Source organism: Aedes albopictus, chromosome 2 (genome assembly GCF_035046485.1).
Source record: "Aedes albopictus strain Foshan chromosome 2, AalbF5, whole genome shotgun sequence".
Lineage (NCBI taxonomy): Eukaryota > Metazoa > Arthropoda > Insecta > Diptera > Culicidae > Aedes > Aedes albopictus.
In genome coordinates, this window is record NC_085137.1 from 374,343,282 (window position 1) to 374,364,127 (window position 20,846).

The 20,846-nt window shown below is 38.3% G+C and overlaps 3 protein-coding genes across 3 annotated transcripts; 1 reads left to right on the plus strand and 2 right to left on the minus strand.

The window, feature by feature from the left end:
- Window positions 1-8,359: 8,359 nt before the first annotated feature.
- LOC109422456 (protein lethal(2)essential for life-like) lies at window positions 8,360-9,568 on the minus strand. Its single transcript, XM_019697244.3, has one exon. The coding sequence runs from the start codon at window positions 9,432-9,434 to the stop codon at window positions 8,844-8,846; it is 591 nt and encodes a 196-aa protein (XP_019552789.3). The 5' UTR covers window positions 9,435-9,568; the 3' UTR covers window positions 8,360-8,843.
- A 777-nt stretch (window positions 9,569-10,345) lies between these two features.
- On the plus strand, window positions 10,346-11,271 carry LOC109422446 (protein lethal(2)essential for life-like). The gene has a single exon (XM_019697236.3). The coding sequence runs from the start codon at window positions 10,481-10,483 to the stop codon at window positions 11,072-11,074; it is 594 nt and encodes a 197-aa protein (XP_019552781.2). The 5' UTR covers window positions 10,346-10,480; the 3' UTR covers window positions 11,075-11,271.
- Window positions 11,272-19,726: 8,455 nt separating this feature from the next.
- On the minus strand, window positions 19,727-20,586 carry LOC109422434 (protein lethal(2)essential for life). Its single transcript, XM_019697227.3, has one exon. It carries the CDS (start codon window positions 20,445-20,447, stop codon window positions 19,848-19,850), a length of 600 nt encoding a protein of 199 aa, XP_019552772.2. The 5' UTR covers window positions 20,448-20,586; the 3' UTR covers window positions 19,727-19,847.
- Between the last annotated feature and the right edge of the window lie 260 nt (window positions 20,587-20,846).

Here is a 20,846-nt window from a genome sequence, read left to right on the forward strand (position 1 = left end):
CAAGAAATTTCTTGCGATCTCCGTACTACCCATTACTTGATACTTGATGGGCTACTACTGGTAGCCTTTAGTCTACGCCGAACGAAGAAAACGCCTCCACTGGTCTTGGTCCAGGGGGCTGTCCATTATTTATGTAAGGAAATTTTCATGGTTTTTTGACAACCCCCCTCCCTTGTAAGATTTTTTGTATGAGAACCCAAATATTGTTGTACGGTGCGTAAGATTTCTCGAGCCGTAGGGTGAACATCCGATCCGTCGTTGATCGGCCCTCATGAAAACCCGCCTCTTCAGTCGGCTTTCGCCTGTCTAACAGAATTCCGGTCAAATTGTACGGTAAATTGAGAAATGCTATTCCTCTGTAATTTTCGCACTCCGGTCGATGCCCTTTCTTGTATGGAGGGAATATTTCGCGATAAATTAGGTGCAATTTGATGAAACATCACCATTTTCGTCAGTTGTCAGTCATCGTCTGATCTGTTCGGACGTCTTTTGCCGCAGAGCAGACTCTCGTACTCGATACGTGGTAAAGCAGCATTGTTAGTTGTGAACAATGAATGCTATACGGAAAAACACACTAGTCGTCGATTTGAGCGTTCTTCCCGTTCGACCGAGTGCGGGAATCATAAAACAATTTCTCGATGAGAAACTGAAGCTGGACATAGGTTCTGTGAAGAACCTTCAGCTACACACCATCCGTAAATGCGTGCTCATCGAGATGTGTAGTTTGGAAGCAGCGGAAAAGCTAGCTTCGGCCCACCATCTCAAGCATTTAATTGTTGCCAACCCGGGAGCTATTTGACAGCTGCCGAACAACGTCAGCGTACCTAAAAATTTTGGTCCGGGTGGTACTGTCAGATTCAAAGCGGCAAGCGCTACTTTTGATAAGGACGCAAACCGACGATAACAAACCGAACAAAAAATATTAAAACATTAAACATTTGTTGTTTCCGTTTTTTTTGTGGTAGGTAAATGCAAATTAAGTGCGGCATGATGAATTTGTTTACTAGAAGCGAAAATTTTATCTATAAAACAAGTAAAGGCAAAATAGTCGGCTTTTATAAAATTAATAAGAAACTCATGTTCGCGGTTATTAAGCACCAGCAAGTAATAAATTAGGTTACTTATGCTAACATTTTACAGCTACATATCTGGTGGCCAATCCAAAATAGAAGTTAAAAATAATCATTTGCAGATTTTTTTTTTTCGAGTTTGATCTTCGATTTGGTCTAGCATGCACAGTCACCAATTAATATGGAAGACCGTTTAAATATGTGTTTTTATTACATTTTTTACAACAAAAAGAAAAATCAAAATAATTTCAATTTAATGAACATTAGTTTTTGCACTTCTGTTGAATACGTCCTTTTGATACGAAACGCTAGCCTCTTGTTGGCTTCCACTCACCACGAAACAAAAAGATGTTTTAGCATGGACAAAAATTGTTGCGTCAGTGAAGGATGGACCCGTTGTTTACGAACAGTAACGACATCTGCGATTTGCAAGTAGGTACGCGAAACTGAGCTCATCTGTCAAATTACGGGGGGGTTGATTGTTGCTGAGCAGAAGAGCTTCAACATTCCCGTTTACATCGAGGACAGTGCAATTAACGTACACTCCCGTTCAAAAGTTTGGGGTCACCCCCTCAAAAACATGTCATTTTTTTAGGCCCATATCTCCGCCAATTTGCGTCCGATTTCAAAACCCTAGGTTTCATTCAAAAGATAATAAGTCAAAGAAACTTTGAACATGATTTAAAAGAAACTTTTTCAAAAAATTTTGTATGTAAACTTAACCCAAAGTTGCCAAATTTTCTAAAAAATGAATATAAACTTACGGCAGTGTCGCTGGAAGTTGGGTCGACCAAATTTTAAGATGAGAGCGGTAATATGACCCATTTTCTATTAGCTTTCAACTGCTCTTTACAGAACTTGGCTAAAAAATCTAGAAAAAAAGTTATTAAGTAAATTAATCCTTGATGTCATCGACCAAAAGTTTGGGGTCACCCCTCAAAATGCTATATCGGCCAAAAGTTTGGGGTCACTATCGTAAAACATGGAAAAGTGATTTGTTGATATCTTTGTCATCTTTCATTCAATTTTAATTCTTCTTGGCTTATTTGAATCAAAATGAATGATACTTACTGCATAGACATTGAACCACACATATTTGTTGAAATTTACATACTAAAACTTAACGTAAAGTTGCCTCATTTTTTGAAGCGTGGTAAAATGTGCTAACTTTACATAACATTTTTATATACAAAAATCGTTAAATACGTTAAGTTGAAGACATCAAACGTAAATTTAGTTAATTATCTTTGAAATGAGCCAAAAATAATTAAAATTGAACTTTAGATGACGAAGATATCACCAAATCACTTTTCCATGTTTTACGAAAGTGACCCCAAACTTTTGGCCGATACATCATTTTGAGGGGTGACCCCAAACTTTTGGTCGATGACATCAAGGATTAATTTACTTAATAACTTTTTTTCTAGATTTTTTAGCTAAGCTCTGTAAAAAGCAGTTGAAAGCTAATAGAAAATGGGTCATATTACCGCTCTCATCTTAAAATTTGGTCGACCCAACTTCCAGCGACACTGCCGTAAGTTTATATTCATTTTTTAGAAAATTTGGCAACTTTGGGTTAAGTTTACATACAAATTTTTTTGAAAAATTTTCTTTTAAATCATGTTCAAAGTTTCTTTGACTTATTATCTTTTGAATGAAACCTAGGGTTTTGAAATCGGACGCAAATTGGCGGAGATATGGGCCTAAAAAAATGACATGTTTTTGAGGGGGTGACCCCAAACTTTTGAACGGGAGTGTACGTATTCACGACCTTCCACCCGCTGTACCGAATGCAGTTGTTGCTGAACATATGCAGCAGTACGGAAAAGTGAAGTCAGTAGCGCGAGAACTTTGGAAAAAGTTCTTTCCCGGAGTTCCAAACGGCGTTCGTGTGGTGAGGATCGAGCTCGCCAAGCATGTGCCGTCTTTCGTTCGAATATCGGATCACATCACGACGGTTACCTACCGTTCACAAATTGCTACCTGTCGCCAGTGTCAGCGCAAAGCACATCCCGGTAAAAAGTGCTCCGATGACAAAGGGGGGCACACAGTCAACCAACAGCCACCGATCGCACACAATGAGGCTGACAACCAGATGGATGTTACAAGCGAATTGGATCAACAGCAAGATCAACAGAAAAAGCGTTCCGTGAGCAGTACTGTCGCATCGTCCGTAAAATCGCCGCCGAGGAAAAAACAAGTCACGCGTGGGATTGAACACGATCGTCAAACGACAGCAGCTGAGCCGATAGAGGGTAATCGAGAAACCGACAAGAAGGAAGACGAAATTGTATCACATGACGACAGCGATTCAGACTCCGGCCCAGATCCATCATATGATGACGTCGACGCTTGGTTTGTTAAACTGAGGAAACGCACAAGGAAACAAGAGAAACGCATTGCCGAATTGATGAAATCGTAATTAAGTAGAATTGTTTATACGTAGTTTTTCAAAGTATATTAGGACATGAATGCACCCCTTGGTGTAAAATGTCGTTAATAAAGGGAAAAAAAAAAAACCATTTTTGTTATCTTTTCGGCCCCTTGAGCATAAGCAAGGACAATTTGAAATCCCACACGAGATAATGGCGGCCTGGTTTCAGCAAGAATCACCCAAAGTGTCTTCACAACGCAATGCCACTCTTGTGAATTGTGTCTCTACACAATATTATTACGATATCATACGTGAACTTCTACTTGAAATATTATTTGTTATGACCATAGACCTCAACCTAATAGTCTTCGTAAAGACTGCTTCATTTTTATTTTATAAAAAACAACCGTTTTGGGGGATTATGCTCCATTTATTGTGCGGGTATTCCCTAATAGAACATGACGGTTTGGAACGGTCGCCCCTCGAACAATCTCAAAAATCGTTCGTTTATGCCTTCACACCTGGTTTCACAGTCGAATGTGTCACAAGTGACACGTGGTTTTTTGCTGCCTCACTCACATTTCACACGCAAAAAAAAATCCGTTCCGATATACGTGCACCCTTAGTCACGGTAACGGGAACAAGCGGGAGCTATGCATAGCAACGATAACAACAATAAGAAATGTACACCGTGAACTAGATGTCACGGTCTCTAGAACGCCCATATTGACAGCTGGAGGTAGTTCTAGTCAAGGATTTCTAGTTCACGGTGTATATTTGCCTGTTCTCATATTTGCGTTTGTTTGTGCACGTTTATCAGAACGGATTTTCTCGCGTGCATCTTCACACTCTTTCTTTTTTCAATGATGACAGCAGAAGGTCACATAAAAAAATGAGGTAGTTTGTTCAAAAGTGGCAGCAAGGAGATACTCATAAGGTTCGTAGAAAAGAGCATTTGAAATAGGGTGTCGAATCGACCTTCGAAACCAGTGGCCAATGAAACTCACAATAACACATTGAATAAAATTAGAGCAGAATTTTCCTTTTAATCGCTTGTAGAGAAAGAAGCTTACGATAAGATAAAGTGAACATGTTATACTGCGATTTTTTTTATAAAAATAACTGTAAATATAAGCCAAAGTTTGGATGCAGAGGAATAGTTTTTATTGTGGATTTCGGATTAATTTATCGCGATATAAGCTAATGTTTGAGTTTATGTATTATGTATCATCGATCTAAAAGCTTATAATCAAGTATACAATTAATGGCTGGTTTCCACCTGATAAGTACTGTGTAAAAGGATAGGACAAGTAATGCTCACGTAAAACTTTTGCAATCAAAATTACTTAGGCGTTCGCAGTTGATAAGTAATTCACAGCCAGAAAGATTTGCCAACAGATGGCACTGTTATGCGATGCTGTCAGTCATGTTGTTGATTTTCCGTACGGAATAATATGTCGATGTATTATTCCGTGAGTAAAAGGGACATTTCTCTTTCTTTGTGTTTCTTCTTTCGCGCCTGCGCGTTCACAGTGTGCATTAGTATTTAGCCGTGTCGCTCTATAATGTGTGCTCCGTCGTCCCTCAGCATGGCTGCATCTGAACACGAGATTGAATTTCTTGAGGTTGAATAATTTGCCGTTACGTAGTTTAAAAATTTATAAAGACACCCCAAAACTGAATTGTTTATAAATAGTTCGAGTATTGAAAAAAGTAAATAGCATTTGAGTTTAGCTGATGAGGAGACAATGATTCTAAAAACTGTTGCATCATAATCATTTCATTTCGTTTGATGAATAAAATGTTCTATGGTGCACTAGAACCATGAGAAGTAAAGACTATTTTCGATGAAATTTGGACACAGAAAATAATGTATAGCTTTTGATTGCGTTCACAAAATCAAATATTTGTTTGATCAGGAATAATATATAATGTGTAGCTAATACCATATAACAATGACAACTAATTCAGTTTGGTATTGGCGCAGATATTGTTAATATCATAAAATAAGATTTTAGCAAATTTTTTCATCCGTTTTAAAAATTGTAAAGGCTATAATTTTGATGTAACTCGTCAAGACGTCTGAAAATTTGACTCGAAGTTCTTAACAGAGTATCAATAAACTGGTAAAAAAATCTTAAAATCGGTTCAATACGTTTTTCTAGTATTCAAAACTCAAATCACTTCAAGGCATATTTTAGGTACATTTTAACCATTTTATTCCGTGTGTACTATTTTGTTTGTACAACTGTCATGACTGTTCCGATTTTTATTAGCATTTGAAACTGTAAAACCATTATAAAAACTGTTCTTAGCCAAATTGCTTGAAAACTTTTCAAGTTATAACTGTGTGAATGTCACGATACAAAAAAAAACATTTTTGATTATTGTGACTTTGTGCCACATATACGGCTATAACTTTATTACGGCTAGATCAAATTGAATGAAATTTTTACACAATATTTCTACATGTATACTTTACATGCAGATCAGTTTTGATTGAAATCGGTTCAGTATTTTTGAATCTAGAGCTATAACGGTGAAGAAACTTCTCAAATGGCAAAATTCTTGTTTCAACGATATCTCCACCAATATTCAACCGATTTTGATGAAACTTGTATAGTATTAGCTTTACGTAATACACTATTCCTGGTAAAAAATTAGTCATTTACCATTTTATTATGAAATCTTTCTGAATTCCAATAATTCGTTCCGAGATCCCTACGAGAATTGCTCTGGGATTCCCTCAGAATTTCTGCTTGGGATTCCTCCAGAAATTCCATCCTAGATCTCTCTCGAAATTAATTCAGGATTGCTCCAGGAGTTCTTTCTGGGATACCTAAGGGAGTTCCCTCAGATATTATTCCAGCAATTTGTTTAGGATTTGTTCAGAACTTCCAGGAGTTCTCTCCAGGATTACTCCTGTAACTCCATACGGGATTCCTTCAGAGTTTTCTTCATGGAATTCTCTAGAAATTTCTTCCGAGATTCCTCCAGAAGATTCATATGAAATTATTCTAGAAGTTCTTTCAGGGATTCTTTCACGAGTTTTTTTTTTATGATTTCTCCAGAACCTTTTGGAATGTCTTCAGATTTTTATCTGGGAAGAAACTATTGAAGGAATCTCTGAAATCGCTCGTGTAGATATTCCCTGCAAAACTGCTGGTGATATTCCTTAAGAAGCTGTTGGAGGAATTTTATAAGGAACTCAAGAGCAAGTCTTGGAGTACTTCCATAAAGAATAAAAAAAACTTCTGGAGTATTTCCATGAGCAAAATTTTAGAAACTTCCAGAATGAATTCCAAATTATGTAATCTGCAAGAAATCCCAGTAGAATTTCTTGGAAGAATCCCGGAAGGATATTCTGGATAAATTATTGGACAAATCTTAGAAGGAACTCCTGGAAGAACCTTGGCTTATTTTCCAGGAGTCTGGAAGTTCTGAAGAAATTCCGGAAAGAACTTTTGAAAATTCCCGGAAGATACCCCGGGTAAAATTTCTGGAGAGGTCCCTGATGCCACCCCTGGTGCAATCTTAGAAGAAAATCCTGGAAAAATACCAGAAGAAACTATGAGAGGAACCCATAAATTTACTCTTAGAGGAAACCTAGAAGGAGTTCCTGGAGGAATCCCGGAAGAAGCTAGAGGAATTACAAAAGGAATTCTTTGAGGATTCACATGAGAAACGTCCAGAGCAAACCTAGATGAATCTCAAAAAGTTGTATCTTAGAAAGAAATCTTGGAAGAATCACTGAAAGAACTCCAGGACGAATCAAAGAATGAATTCCTATAGAAATCCTAGAAGGAATTCCTGAAATGATCCCGGAAGGAATTCCTGCGGCAATCTCCGAATAAATATCTGAGTGAACCCCAGATAAAAAATACTTAAGAAATCCCGGATGAAATTATTGTAGAATAGTTCGAAAAAACTCCTGGTAGAATCTTAGAAAACACCTCTGGAGAAAACCCTGGAGGAACTCCTAGAAGATCCCAAAATAAAAAAAAAACAAAATAAATAAATCCTGAATTAGAAGAAACTAACGGAGGGATTTTTTGTAGAACTTCTAATGAAATCTCAGAGACATTTTATAAGAATCCCCTGCGAACTTCAGGTGGATTTTTCGGTGGAACATCTGGAAGAAATTCAAGAGGACTTTCTGTGAAACCCAAAAGAAAAACCTTTGTACGGAATGCCAAAAGATTCATCACAATGAATCTCTCGTGGTTCTTCATTAAATTTTCCGTGAAGCTTTGTCCTACCTCGTATTTCATCTAAAACTCCACAAGGTAACCGTCAGAGTCCCAGCCGAATTCCTCCCACCGTAGTCCGAACTCCAATATTGCAGAATTTATAATTAGTATCCAACCATAGTTCTCGCTGTAATACCATTAAAAGTTTTTTTTTAATTTCTTTTTATTTGTGAATTTTAACTTAGGCTAATTCTTCACACACCCATTAAAAGTTCCCTCAGAATCCCAGCGTCTCTCATTAGCATTTCCCTTGGAACTCCGTTGCACGGTGTCAAAATTTCGATTATTATCGAACTTCCATGTACCTCGGATCTTTCTTCACAGAAAGTCAGCATTTTGGCTATACTTTATAATTGGAAAGTTTTAAAATATTCCATCGGGGAAATTTTGATTTATCTAAGTTTTTGGCAGGGGGAGCGACACTAGTTTTGCCAAGCCAAAAAACCCCAAAAAAAGCTGAAAAAAGCCCAAAAAAGTCGCTAAAACCCGCAAAAGTTTTGCAGGTTTTACCGGGTTTTTTCGACTTTTTTGGGGGTTTTTCGGCTTGGCAAAACTAGTGTCGCTCCCCCCGGTTTTTGGCTATTTTCCATACTAAAATTAATTAAATACTGATTTTAACCAAAAAACGTCCCATACAAAATGTATGGGAAATTTTTCACCGATGAAATATTTTCTCGTCTTCCGATTATGAATAGGTATATAGCCCAAATACTAACAATTTCCGAAGAAAAATCCGAGGTACATGAAAGTTCGATATAAATCGAGATTTTGACACCGTGGCGTTGAAATCTCACTCGGATTTTCCCCATACGCGCGCAAAAATTAAATTTAAATTTCAATCACACTTCCTGAGGAAACGAACAAAATTTCTCTAAGTCCAAATCGTAAACAACAAGGTCACGAAACGCCACACGAACAACGAACAATTTATCTAGCAACCGCCGTATGCAGTGCCCTTTTCTTCACATCCTTCTTACAGCATCGTTTCGTAAAAATGCTGTCGGTTAAACAAATGTCAAAATTACTTACGGAAAAAGGAGGAATTTTACTTGAGCGCTCTACTTGGGAACTGGAAACTTAGCTTAACTATGAAAATTAAATAAATAGAGGAAACTTATCCAAGTCTTTTGCATACAGTAAACAAGTACATTATTCTTCTAAATCTTCTAATGTAGCTGCTTGCTCAATGTTAGAATGTGGTTTGTCTGATAGTTCCTTCGATTTTGATACCTTTTCCACTGGAATAGCTCGCTCCTTTTGTGGTTCAGGGAGCGCTAATTTTGGTGCTGTAATTGTAAGAACCCCATCCGAGGACAACGTCGATGCAATTTTTTCACTGTCGTATCCTTCTGGCAGTTGATATCGGCGAATGAAATGCCTCAACACATATCCATTTTCGTCATTCTTGTCTTCGTGTTTGCCTTCTACAGTGACGAATTCACCCGTGGCTTTCACTGAGATTTCATCCGGTTTGTATTCATCGACGTTGATGTTGACTTTAAACTCGTCAGCCACTTTCTTAGCAACGATTTCATCCCGGTTGTCTTCGCTGGAGCTCGATTGACGCCAACAGCGTTTCCGTCTGCACCGTCTTGGTAACGCATCTTCCAATGCGAGCAGGATATCCTCCGGAAAGAGATCGGATCTGGCCGATCGTTTGCTCAGGAAACGAGCTGGTCGGTGGTTGTCTTCCAAATAGTCATCGAATAAGTCACGGAGCAAAATAGGAACAAGAGCCATCTCTATGATGTTTTATACTGATTGATAACTGATTTGGGTTCGAACTTTATGTCTGGATTTTACGACTTTAGTTGTTTGCTTGAATGAAAATCCGTTTGGATTTTAGCACTCTTCACGATGCGTATGTCTCTCAATTTTGAATGATACTGATATTAAACAGAGAGTGTCAGCAGCATTTTATATATTTGTGAGCAGTTCCAGTTCATTCGCTGCGATGCCTCTGGGTGTTGCTCGAATATTCGAATAAATTTCAAGAATGAACTAGGCGTGGGTAAAAGATTGCTTGGTATGAAACAAATAACATTGTGTTTGTGCTGCAGGTAATCTCTAATTGATACTGTAATAGGGTCGTTGGGATAGGTCAGTATGATTTGTAACGGACCTATCTGTAAGCATCGAGAACATTCCAGAAGATATGCTGGTAGAGCTACATAAGATTTTTTAAATAATATTTTTGAAGAATACTGGTACATTCATACTACCTTCCTCAAATTATAAGTGATAGTACAAACCTCACACACGAACATTGGTGTAAAAAACATATAAAATACAATAGGCTAGAGGAACTGGTTCACTTAGCGTGAATGAGGATGAAGCATCTGTCACTTTACGCATTTTTTTTATATGAAGACCTATTTTGTCTCTTACGGTCAATTCATCCAATCCAGTTCCCCTAGCCTATTAGGCCTCAATGATTCATTCATGATATCTGTTTGAATGTAACTCAGAAATCTATTCGAATCAAAGTTTCATTCAAGAGAGTGCTAGAATGTTCATTGTTCATTTATGTTCACCATCAAGTTTGACTGGACTGGATTTTTCTGGTAACTTCATGAATATTCACAAAACTGTGATAATGACTCTCAGCACCGTGAGCAATAATATAAAAGGCGGAGGATTCATGCGCCTCAGTATCAGTTCAACTAGAAATACGCAAACGGATACGTGGTTTATACACACCTACCTACAAGTAAACGTAAAGTGATACATTCAAACAGTGGAAAAAAATAATTCAGTGAACAAGTTATCAGTGCATCCAAGGAAAAATGTCGCTAATTCCGATTGTGTTCCGTGATTGGTGGGATGACTGCTGGGATACTCCCCTTCGAACATCCCAACTTCTGGATCAGCAGTTTGGCAGTGGAATCAGCGCTGACGATTTGCTAACGGCTCTCACCTCGGCAGCTGCTGCTCAGTCGGCATTGCAGAATCAAAGACGTTCACGTTACAACAGACCTTGGCGCAATTCAAGTTTCGCTGCCCGTCAGGATTCAGGATCAACGGTCAAGCTTGCCGACGACAAGTTCCAAATTAACCTCGATGTGCAGCAGTTTGCACCGGAGGAAATCTCGGTCAAGGCTACGGACAACAGCGTTATTGTAGAAGGCAAACACGAGGAGAAAAAGGACGAACATGGATTCATCTCCAGACAATTTGTGCGTCGCTACATGCTGCCGGAAGGACACGATGCCAACCAAATTGTCTCGTCGCTCTCGTCGGATGGCATTCTGACGGTTACTGCTCCGAAGAAAGCATTGCCCGCGCCGGAAGGACCGAAGGCGATTCCGATTGTTCAAACCGGACAGCCGGCGAAGCAGCTGAAGGATGCCGAAAAGAAGGCGGTTGAAAACGGAAAATAAGCATTTTTGAGGTCTGTCGCCACATCATTATAACGCTACCTCAACTTACAATCTGGTTGCTTTTCAACAGTGACATTTACTTTGACTCGTTCCTAAACTTTGCCAAAAACTAAATAAGTTGCTATGCATAGAAAACATATATAATTTCAAAGTCTACGACTCAGGAATTTTAAGAATAAAACAATTAGTTCTAAAATGTGCTGCTTTAGTCACCAATTTATTTGAGAAACATTCCCAGCGTACCCTTCTAATAATGTGCACGCAGCGAGTAAATCATAGTTGGTTGGACATTAGGCCGTCCCTTATTTTGCAAAAATTGGAAATGTTATAAGTTCGTTAGTGGAAAATGATCGTTTTAGCTTAGAAATGATCGTGTCAAAATTTGAAGTCCGTATCTCAAGGCTAAGTGGTTCCTCAAGGGGCCTAATGTTGTCAAAAATGGTATGGGGCCAAAAAAACATGAAATTTTTTTTTGACATAAGAACTAGTAGAGATATCGCAATTCTAAGCACATTTTTGGCCCTTCAGGGTCCTAAAATCACCGGTTTTATTAGAATAGCGTATTTCGTCGAAAAAAAAATGTCATGTTTTTCTGGTCCCATACCATTTTTGACAACTTTAGGCCCCTTGAGGGACCACTTAGCCTTGAGATACGGACTTCAAATTTTACCACGATCATTTCTTAGCTAAAATGATCATTTTCCATCAACGAACTTATTATATTTCCAAATTTCGCAAAATAAGGGGCGGGCTACTGGTTATTCTAATGGTTTCATCGAACGGAGTGCCTCAGTAAAAAAAAAAATCCTAGAAGAAGTTTTCGATTCTGGAGCGATTCCTGAAAAAAAAAAATCTGAAGCCATTTCCGATTTATCTCTGGAGGAACGCCCGCACCAGAATCTTAGGATTCCTTCAGGATTTCTCCAAGAATTGCATGTGCGATTTCTTCAGGAATTCTTCCTGGGATTACTTCAGAAGTTTCTACAGGGATTCCTCCACAAATTATTCATTTGAAAATTGCTATAGGGATGCTCCTAAAAATTCATCCAGGGGTTCCTACAGAAATGCCTCTAGATATGTCTCTAGGAATTCTTCCAGATATTCTTCCAGGAATTCTTCTAGAGATTTCTCCAAGAGATTCTCCAGAGATTCTTCCGGGAATCCGTGCAGGCATTCCTCTAGTATACCTCCAGGGATTCCTCCAAGAATTTCGCCAGGACTTCACACTCGGGAATTCCTTCTGTGATTCTTTCTGGCACAACTGATTTTAAAAATTCCCCCCTGAAACTCTCTTAGGATTCCTTCAGGAATTCTTCCTTGTATTCTCTAAGAAATTCCTCCAGGAATTTATTTATTTCTTCCTCCGCGAACTGTTTAGATATTCCCTTAGGAATTCCTCTTGAAATTGCTTCCGGGATTCTTTCTGTAGTTTCTTCAGGAATTCCTCTAGGGATTTCTTCAGGAACTGCTACAGAGATTCCTCTACGAACTCTTCTAAGGATCAGTGTTGGTAAAATCACACTCAAAGCACACTCATGAACCGCTCTTGCAAACTTGCGTGCGATTCTGAATCATTTTCTCGCGCGCGAGATTCTCACGCAAAATCTCGCTCTCACGAGTCAAGCGCCGAAATCTCGTTCGCTTGTAAAACGAATCCAAATCAATTTGAACGACATCCAATGTTGTTGTACGATAGGTTTGCCTTTGCTCTATCATATATTCCTAAAAACTTCGATGTAAATAATAAGGACACCAAGAAATAACGCAATGAGTGAAATCGCGAGTCAACTCACGCACGATTTTTTCGGCGGTGAGTTTCGTGAGTCAAGAATCGCGCGTGAAACAACTCAAGCATGAGATTTGAGATTTTGAGTTTTTACCAACACTGCTAAGGATTCCTTAAGAATTTCTCAAAGAGTTCCATCTGTCGGGAATTACTCCTGGTATTCTCCTACGAATTTCTTAGGAGATTCCTCCAAAAATTTTCTCAAGAAATCAACCAGAAATTCTTCCCGGAATTCCTCTGGGAGTTCTTGTAGGGATTTCTCTAAAAATTACCCCAGGAATTCCTCCAGATATTCCGCCAGAAATTCCTCTAGGAATTCTTCGGAGATTTCTCCAGGAGTTCCTCAAGTGTTTCCCTCAGGAATAGCTACAGGCATTTCTCTAGGGTATCCTCTAGGCATCCCTCCAAGACGTCCCTACAGGACTTCTTTCATGAATTCCTCTAAAAATTCTTCCAGGGATTCTTCCTTGGATTCTTGCAGAGATTTCTCCATGAATTCTTTCAGCAATTCCTGCAGTTATTCCTCTAAATATTCCTCCAGGAATTGCTTCAGGGACTCCTCCAGAATTCTTTCCAGGAATTCCCCATGAACTCATTCAGGAATTCTTCAAGGGATTCCTCCATGAATTTTTCCGGAGATTCCTACTATAATTCCTCCAAAGATTTCTCCAGGAATTACATCAGGGATTCCTCCAAGAATTACTCCAAACATTCCTAGGCATTCTTCCAGGAATTAATCCAGAAGTTCTTCCAAGGGTTCCTCCTTGAATTCTTGCAAAGATTTCTCCAGGAATTGTTCCAGAGATTCCTCCTGCTATTCCTTCATTTATTCCTCCAGGAATTGCTTCAGGGACTCCTCCAGGAATTGCTTCAGGGACTCCTCCAGGATTTCATCCAGGAATTTTTCCAGGGTCTCTTCGAGGAGTTCCTCCAGAAATAATCCCAGGAATTTCTTCAGGGATATCTCCAAGAATTTAACCAGGAATTAATCTGGGAATTGCTTCATAAATTCTGTCAGAAATTCATCCAGGAATTTCCGCAAGAAATCCTTCAAGGATTCCTTCAGAAATTCGTCCTGGATTTTCCAGGGATTCCTCCAGAATTTTTTCCAGAATTTCCTCCGGGACATGCTGCAGGAATTCTACCAGGAATTCCACTATGAATTCCTCCAGGAACTTCTTCAGGGATTTCCCCACGATTTTTTCCAGGGATTCGATCAGTAATTCCTTCGAGGATTTTTCCAGGGATTCCTTCAGAAATTTCTCTAGAGATTCCTACAGGAATTCTCAAGGGATTGCTACAGAAATTTCTCCCAGAGGTAATCTAGAGAATGCTCCAGAAATTCTTCCAGTAATTGTTTCATGAATTCCTCTAGAGATTCATCCAGGAATTTCTTCAGGGATTTTTCCAGCAATTTCCACAGGATTACCTCCAAGCATTCCTCCAGGATTTCATCCAAGAATTTCTCCAGGAACTACACCATGAATTTCTTCGAAAATTCATCCAGGAATTACTCCTGGACAACCATCAGAAACTCTTCCAGGAGATTTTTCGGGAATACCTTCAGGATTTTTTCAGGGATTATTCCAGGAATATTTCCAGGAATTGCTTCAGGGATTTCTTCACGATTTTATCCAGGGATTCCTCTAGGAAATCCTTCAAAGATTCCTTCTGGAAATCCTCCAGAGTTTTTCCCAGGAAATCCTCCGGAAATTCCTCCAAGGATTCTTCCACGAAATTCTCTAGGGCTTTCTGCAGAAATTGTTCCAGGAAACTCGACAGGAATATCTTCAGGATTTTTTAGTGATTCCTCCAGGCATTCCTCCAGGAATTCTTCCAACCAGGAATTGCTTCAGGGATTTCTCCACAATTTTTATCCAGGGATTCCTCCAGAAATTCTCCAGAAATCTATATATTTATTAATTAAAATCTATATATATATATATATATATATATATATATATATATATATATATATATATATATATATATATATATATATATATATATATATATATATATATATATATATATATATATATATATAAATATAATATATATATATAAATGCAGTGGCATACGTGGGACTTGCGAAAGAAAGATCCAATTTTGGTCGTCTAAGTTTTGTTCTGTTAATTTTCACCCAAGGAAGGTTTATGCGTCAAAAAACATGGCAAAATTGAGAGTTTTTGAAAATTGATCTTCCATACGTTTTGTGACCGGGGACTTGGTATTGGCTAGAAACTAGAAACGTCAAAAAACGCAGTAGGCAAGACAAAGTTTGCCGGGTACAGCTAGTATAGAAATATAAATAGAAATCTCCCAGAATTCCTCTTCAGATTCCTCCAGACATTCATCCAGTAATTCTTTCAAGAATTTTCCTAGAGATTCATCCAGGAATGCCTGCAGCAATTTTCTATGAAATACTGTCTAGGAACCCCTCCAGTAATTACCTCAGGCATTTCTTCAAGAATTCCTTCAGGAATATGAATTTTCCTGGAATTGCTCCTGAACATCTTTAAGAAATTATGTCAGCAATTTCTCCAAGAATTTCTCCCGGAAATCCTCTAGGGATGTCCTCAGAGATTTTTTCAGGGATTCCTCCAAGCATGTCCCATGAATTCCTCCAGATATTCCTCCAAGGATTGCTTCAGGGTTTCCCCAAGAGATTTCTCCACGAATTTCTCCAGGGGTTCACCAGAGATTCTTCCAGGAAATTCTTCGATGATTCCTCCAGGAATTCCTCCAGAGATTCTTCCAGAAAATCCTCCTGGAACTACTCACGGTTTTTTTTTAGAAACATCTTCAAGCCTCTGGAGATTTCTCCAGGATTTCTTCCAGGGATTGCTCCTAGAATTTATCCAAGAATTTCTCCAGGTATTCCTGTTGGGTCTCATCCAAGAATTACTCCAGGAATTTCGCCAGGGATTACACCAGAAATTTGTTCAGAAGTTCCTCCAGGCATTCCTTCAGGATTTTCTCTAGAGATTCCACCAGGAATTTCTCTAAGAATTCCTCCAAGGATTTCTTCAGAAATTTGTCTGGGATTTCCTCTGGGAATTCCTCAAGAGATTTCTTCTGAAAAAAATCTAGGGATTCCTTCCTGATTTTATTTGAGAAATTTTTCCAGGAATTCCTCCCACAATTTCTCTGGAGATTTATCCAGTAATTCTTCCAGGGATTTCTACAAGTATTTATCCAAGAATTTTCCCAGCAAGTTCTCCAGGAATTCCTGCTGGGTCCAAGAATTTATCTTTCAGAAATTCCTCCGGGAATTCTTCCAGGGATTCCTCCAGGAATATCTGAAGTGATTTCTTCAGAAATTCCTCTTAATTTCTCTTCAGAAATTCATTACCGAGTTCCTTCAGAAATTTCAAAAATCCTTAATCATTTGTTTCAGGCATGTACCCAAGAATGTTTCCAAGATTACCTGATGATTTTTTTTAATTACTTCAAGAATTTCTGGCGGAATTCCTCCAGCGACTAGTATTGAAACATAATTTAAAAAGGATGCATACAGGAACCAGGAAATTATCCAGGGATTCTTTCAAGAAACCCTCCAGCAGTTTCTTGAGAAGTTGTCTCAGGAATTCCATTAGAAATTCTTACAATAAGCAAAACAACAAGTCCTCCAATGATTCTTCCAAGCAACACACATGCCACAAAAGAGTCACTTACGGTACCGATTCTGGTTGCGTAGAAGTCACTGTGACTTACTTTAAACATATAAGAACTTCCATGCTAAAAGTGCTTTCAGACATTTCTCCAAGGAATCCTTTAGGAATTCACCCAGGAAAGAATCTTTCGAAATTCTTCCAGGCATTTCTCCAAGAATTTCTTAAGGGAATGCACCAAGAATTTTTCTTGTAATTCCTTCCTAAATTCCTCCAGACATTTCTTTTTGAATAAACTTCAGGATCTATTCAAAAATTCAATTATTTTAGAGTTCTCCGGGAATACCTGCAGCAAAATTCTTCAATTCTCACAGGAATAACTCGAGGGTGATAGTTTCAAGGCTTTCATGAGAATACTTCCGAAAATTCTTCCAAGGATCCCTGAGAAAACGTCAATTGATATTTCTATTTATAGGATTATGCTCTGAGATGAGTATATGCAAACAATCTTTAGGAGATTTCGACAAAGATGTACTCGGAACAATTCAACTCAAGGTTTATTCTTAGAGGAATAAAGGTCCAGGACATTCCAAGATTACCAATAAGCATTTACAAACTGGATTATTAAGTACTGTAGGAGCTCCACTTAATCATGGAAGACATTATGTAGACATTTGAAAAAAAAAAATCTTCGGACGGGTTTCCATCATGTTCTATTGGAAAACATTGTTTAAGGAAATCATAAAGAAAATTCTAGATTAGTCCTCAAAAGAGTTGGTAATTCCCAAAAGAGTTAAGCTACAATTTCTAATGAATGTTTTGTAGATATCATTAAAAAAATTCTTAGGTCCAAAAGAAACAATGCCCGAGTAATCCTAAAATCTTAAATCTTCCATAAATTGTCCACCGCTAACAGCACCACGTTGATTTGTGTAGAACAGGCGAGGTTTTTTCAACGTATTGTACAAAATACAACAGCATGACTTCTGAAGGGTTAAATACTGCTTTTAGAATGTAATGTTATTTTATTCGATTTCATCGTGCTGCGTTTAGTTATAAAAGCTAGTAGGTACAAATTTGTTAAGGGTGCTTGTTCCACCCTGACCGAAAAGCTGGCTACGCTCTTGCAGGCAGTCTTGAAGGGAATTGGGTGTTGAAATTTTGTGTTTGTATTGACGGCAGAACCTTTTTTGTGCATTTTTCATCAAAATTTCTTAAACAACATACATGTTCTATTGTCAACCATGAAAGTTTTATCTTCGTATTCGTAATTTTCCTAAAAAAAAAGATTTATAATATCTTGTCTAAAAGCTGAGATATTACACGTTTAGTGAATGAACAATATTTGAATTATTTGCTAAACGGGGATGATCCAGTCTCTGGTTGAATTTCCCCATAATAAAAAGCTAATGATAATAATTATTCTCAAAACTTTATAGATTGGTCTTTGTGACTCTCCAATGCGAATTATGTAAATTCAATAAAACTCAGACTTAAAATAATAGCTTTACTTGTTGGTTGTTCAAGCCAGTTGAAACATGCTTTTTATTTTATTCTGGGATGATTGGCAGTAGATTCATGAAGCGTTTGATGGTGTCGTGGTTACTGGTAGAAACGCATGAAATCCCCGACTACTGCAGCTTTTTTATTAGTAAGTAGTAACAGTCAATCTATTCAGAGACTACGTGATGGTGATAAAATCAATAAAAAATTGTTTCTAAATGAGCTTTTCATGTAATACACCAAATTTCGCTTTTGTTGAAAAACGCAAATTTCTGATTTTTGAACATTACAGGCAGAATCGTTTATTTTTTTTGAATTTAGCACAAATTGAAAACGTAAACATTATGAAAAGAATACGTTTGCCCTAAAGTTACAAAAAATATGTGAAATTTGTCAAAAATGCTGTTTCTCCGGTAAAATTTAGACTTGTTATCACTTCCAAATCACTACATAGGAAGTCCAGAACTTTCCACAGTTTTGTAAGTTAAATTTTCTAGCTCTATCAAAACGCAAAGCTTTTGACAAAGCAAATACATCAAAGTGCCAAGGTAAAGGCAGGATTTCCAAATTGGATTCTACTACCTACATCAATCATGGTTCATTCGACTTCTTATTATCTCTGTACAGTAGACATGTTCACATTTAAGAAAATGTCTCGAATCCCACTGGTCAAGTAAATATCATAATTCTCATGCCTAAATGAACTTCTGGTCAAACTTTCAGCTAGATTGATAAAGATTTCGATGTGCTTCAAGTCAATTTGGTAATTTCAGGCTTTTCTACACTTTAAAAAATCATAACTATTGAACGGAAAGACATACAGTTAGGATTCCACAAAAGTCGTCCATACATACTTGTACAATTCTTGCAAGTTTTGTCAGTAATAAATTGAGTTTTGTTCTAAGTGGTACCGAAAAATCTGTTATCTTGTAGTCAAAATGGCCTGGGAAGCATTCGTAGATACATTTCGACAATGATTTTTCATAAGGGCATAACTGACTTAATCGATTTCTCTTCGTCGGTTCTCTCTTTTGCTAATTCCATTATTCTTTTTGTTACCATTATTCTTTTTGTTTTTATAGCAACATGCAGTCGTCTTCTTCGCATTTCAACCAAAAAATCTGCAAAACTTAATACACATTCTGTGATAACACAAAGAGAGGGTCGATGAAGTGATCTCGAAAATGTCAGTTAGGCCCAAATGAAATATCAGTGTCGATTTTTGCTAGGTTGACAAAAGTATAACAATTTGCTTAAGATCATTTCGAACATTTCATAAGCACTGTCATTTTTATTGAAAAGCTTTACAATTATAAACTTCAATTTTGTGACATATTCTATACTTACTGTACACCAGTTACATAAAATAACACAATTGCTTGCCAGAAAATTGCTAATGATATCTCTGCAAGCATATTATCTCCCGTGTGCAGCATAGTGGTCCCATGTTCTATGAGAATCCCTATTAACATGGGATAACTACGATGCGGTGTCTGCAAACAACTTTCGTCGACAGCAATACTTGATTCACTACAGAAATTTTACCAAAATTCTCATCAATCTTATCAAAGATACTTTAAATATTATACTTACTTTTCACGCTTCAGCAATTATCTTTGTTGTTTTAACAGTTAAGCCATTCTTACTCCATTTGTCAATTAGTTAGAATCGAAGTGGAAAAACCAAATGGCGGACTTGGAAAGGATACCAACGATTTTAGACTTATGGATATCGGAATGAAAACCACCATTTTCTCACAAACATTCAATCACAAACAGATATCATTTATTCAGTTAAAAATAACAAGTACTGTGCGAACAAAGGGTCCTGACCGTGCAAACAGTGAAACAGTAAAATCTCGCCCACCACTTCACTTGTGGGCGATGCTCTCCTTCTTTTCGTGATCGGCCCCGATCCTCTTCATCGGTTGACCGGTCTGAGTGATCGGAATCGATTTATGGCCTTCCGCATCGGTAATCGCCCTCTTCGGAGCCGAAATCGACAAGATGCCGTCCGAAGAAATCGACGACTTGATCTGGTTGGCGTCGTGTCCCGGTGGAATGGTGTAGCGCCGAATGAAGTGCCGGGAGATGTATCCATGATCGTCCTGCTTCTCGTCGTGTTTCCCTTCGATGATAATGCTGTTATCGGAGGCCTTCACCGAAATTTCCGTTGGGCTGAACTGCTGTACGTCCAAATTGATTTGGAACTTGTCCTTGTCGGCGTGAATCGTCGAACCGTTGTCCTGCCGGGCAGCGATACCGGAATGGCGCCAGGGACGATTGTAGATAGGACGCCGCAGTTGGTTGTGAATGGCCGATTGAGCAGCGGCCGCGCTCGTGATGGCCGTCAGCAGATCGTCTGAGCTAATGCCAGTGCCGAAGTGTTGATCCAGAATCCGAGATTGGCGCAGCGGGGTGTCCCAGTGGTCATCCCACCAGTCGCGGAACATAATCGGAACGATCGACATCTTGGCACGGGTTACACTTGGTTCTGAACACACGGACGAAGAAACTTTCACTGACTTTCGATTGAAGGGTTACGCACTAGCACTGAACACTGACTTCGAGAGGGTTTGCTATCAACTGATTGTACGAGGAAATTGGTAGCGCATTTTATAAGGGTTTAAACAATAGTGCTTTGCGGTTGTATACGAAAGCACGTTTGGGAGAACGAACCGATTCTGATCATTGGCGCGAATGCAGGCGAATATGTTCGAAAGTTTACGATCAACTCATGATCGTACTCGGATGAAGAGATGAGACTACAAGCTGCGAGAGTTTTCCAACTCTCAACTCTTCCAGTATTGCTATGCAATAGTTACTCAACCGAATATTTCTTTGATAGAGTATCGCGAGACAAAATGAAG

Bases quoted from the DNA above. Each gene is read 5' to 3' on its own strand.
- LOC109422446 (XM_019697236.3), top strand. From the start codon at position 10,481: ATGTCGCTAATTCCGATTGTGTTCCGTGATTGGTGGGATGACTGCTGG.
- LOC109422434 (XM_019697227.3), bottom strand. From the start codon at position 20,447: ATGTCGATCGTTCCGATTATGTTCCGCGACTGGTGGGATGACCACTGG.
- LOC109422456 (XM_019697244.3), bottom strand. From the start codon at position 9,434: ATGGCTCTTGTTCCTATTTTGCTCCGTGACTTATTCGATGACTATTTG.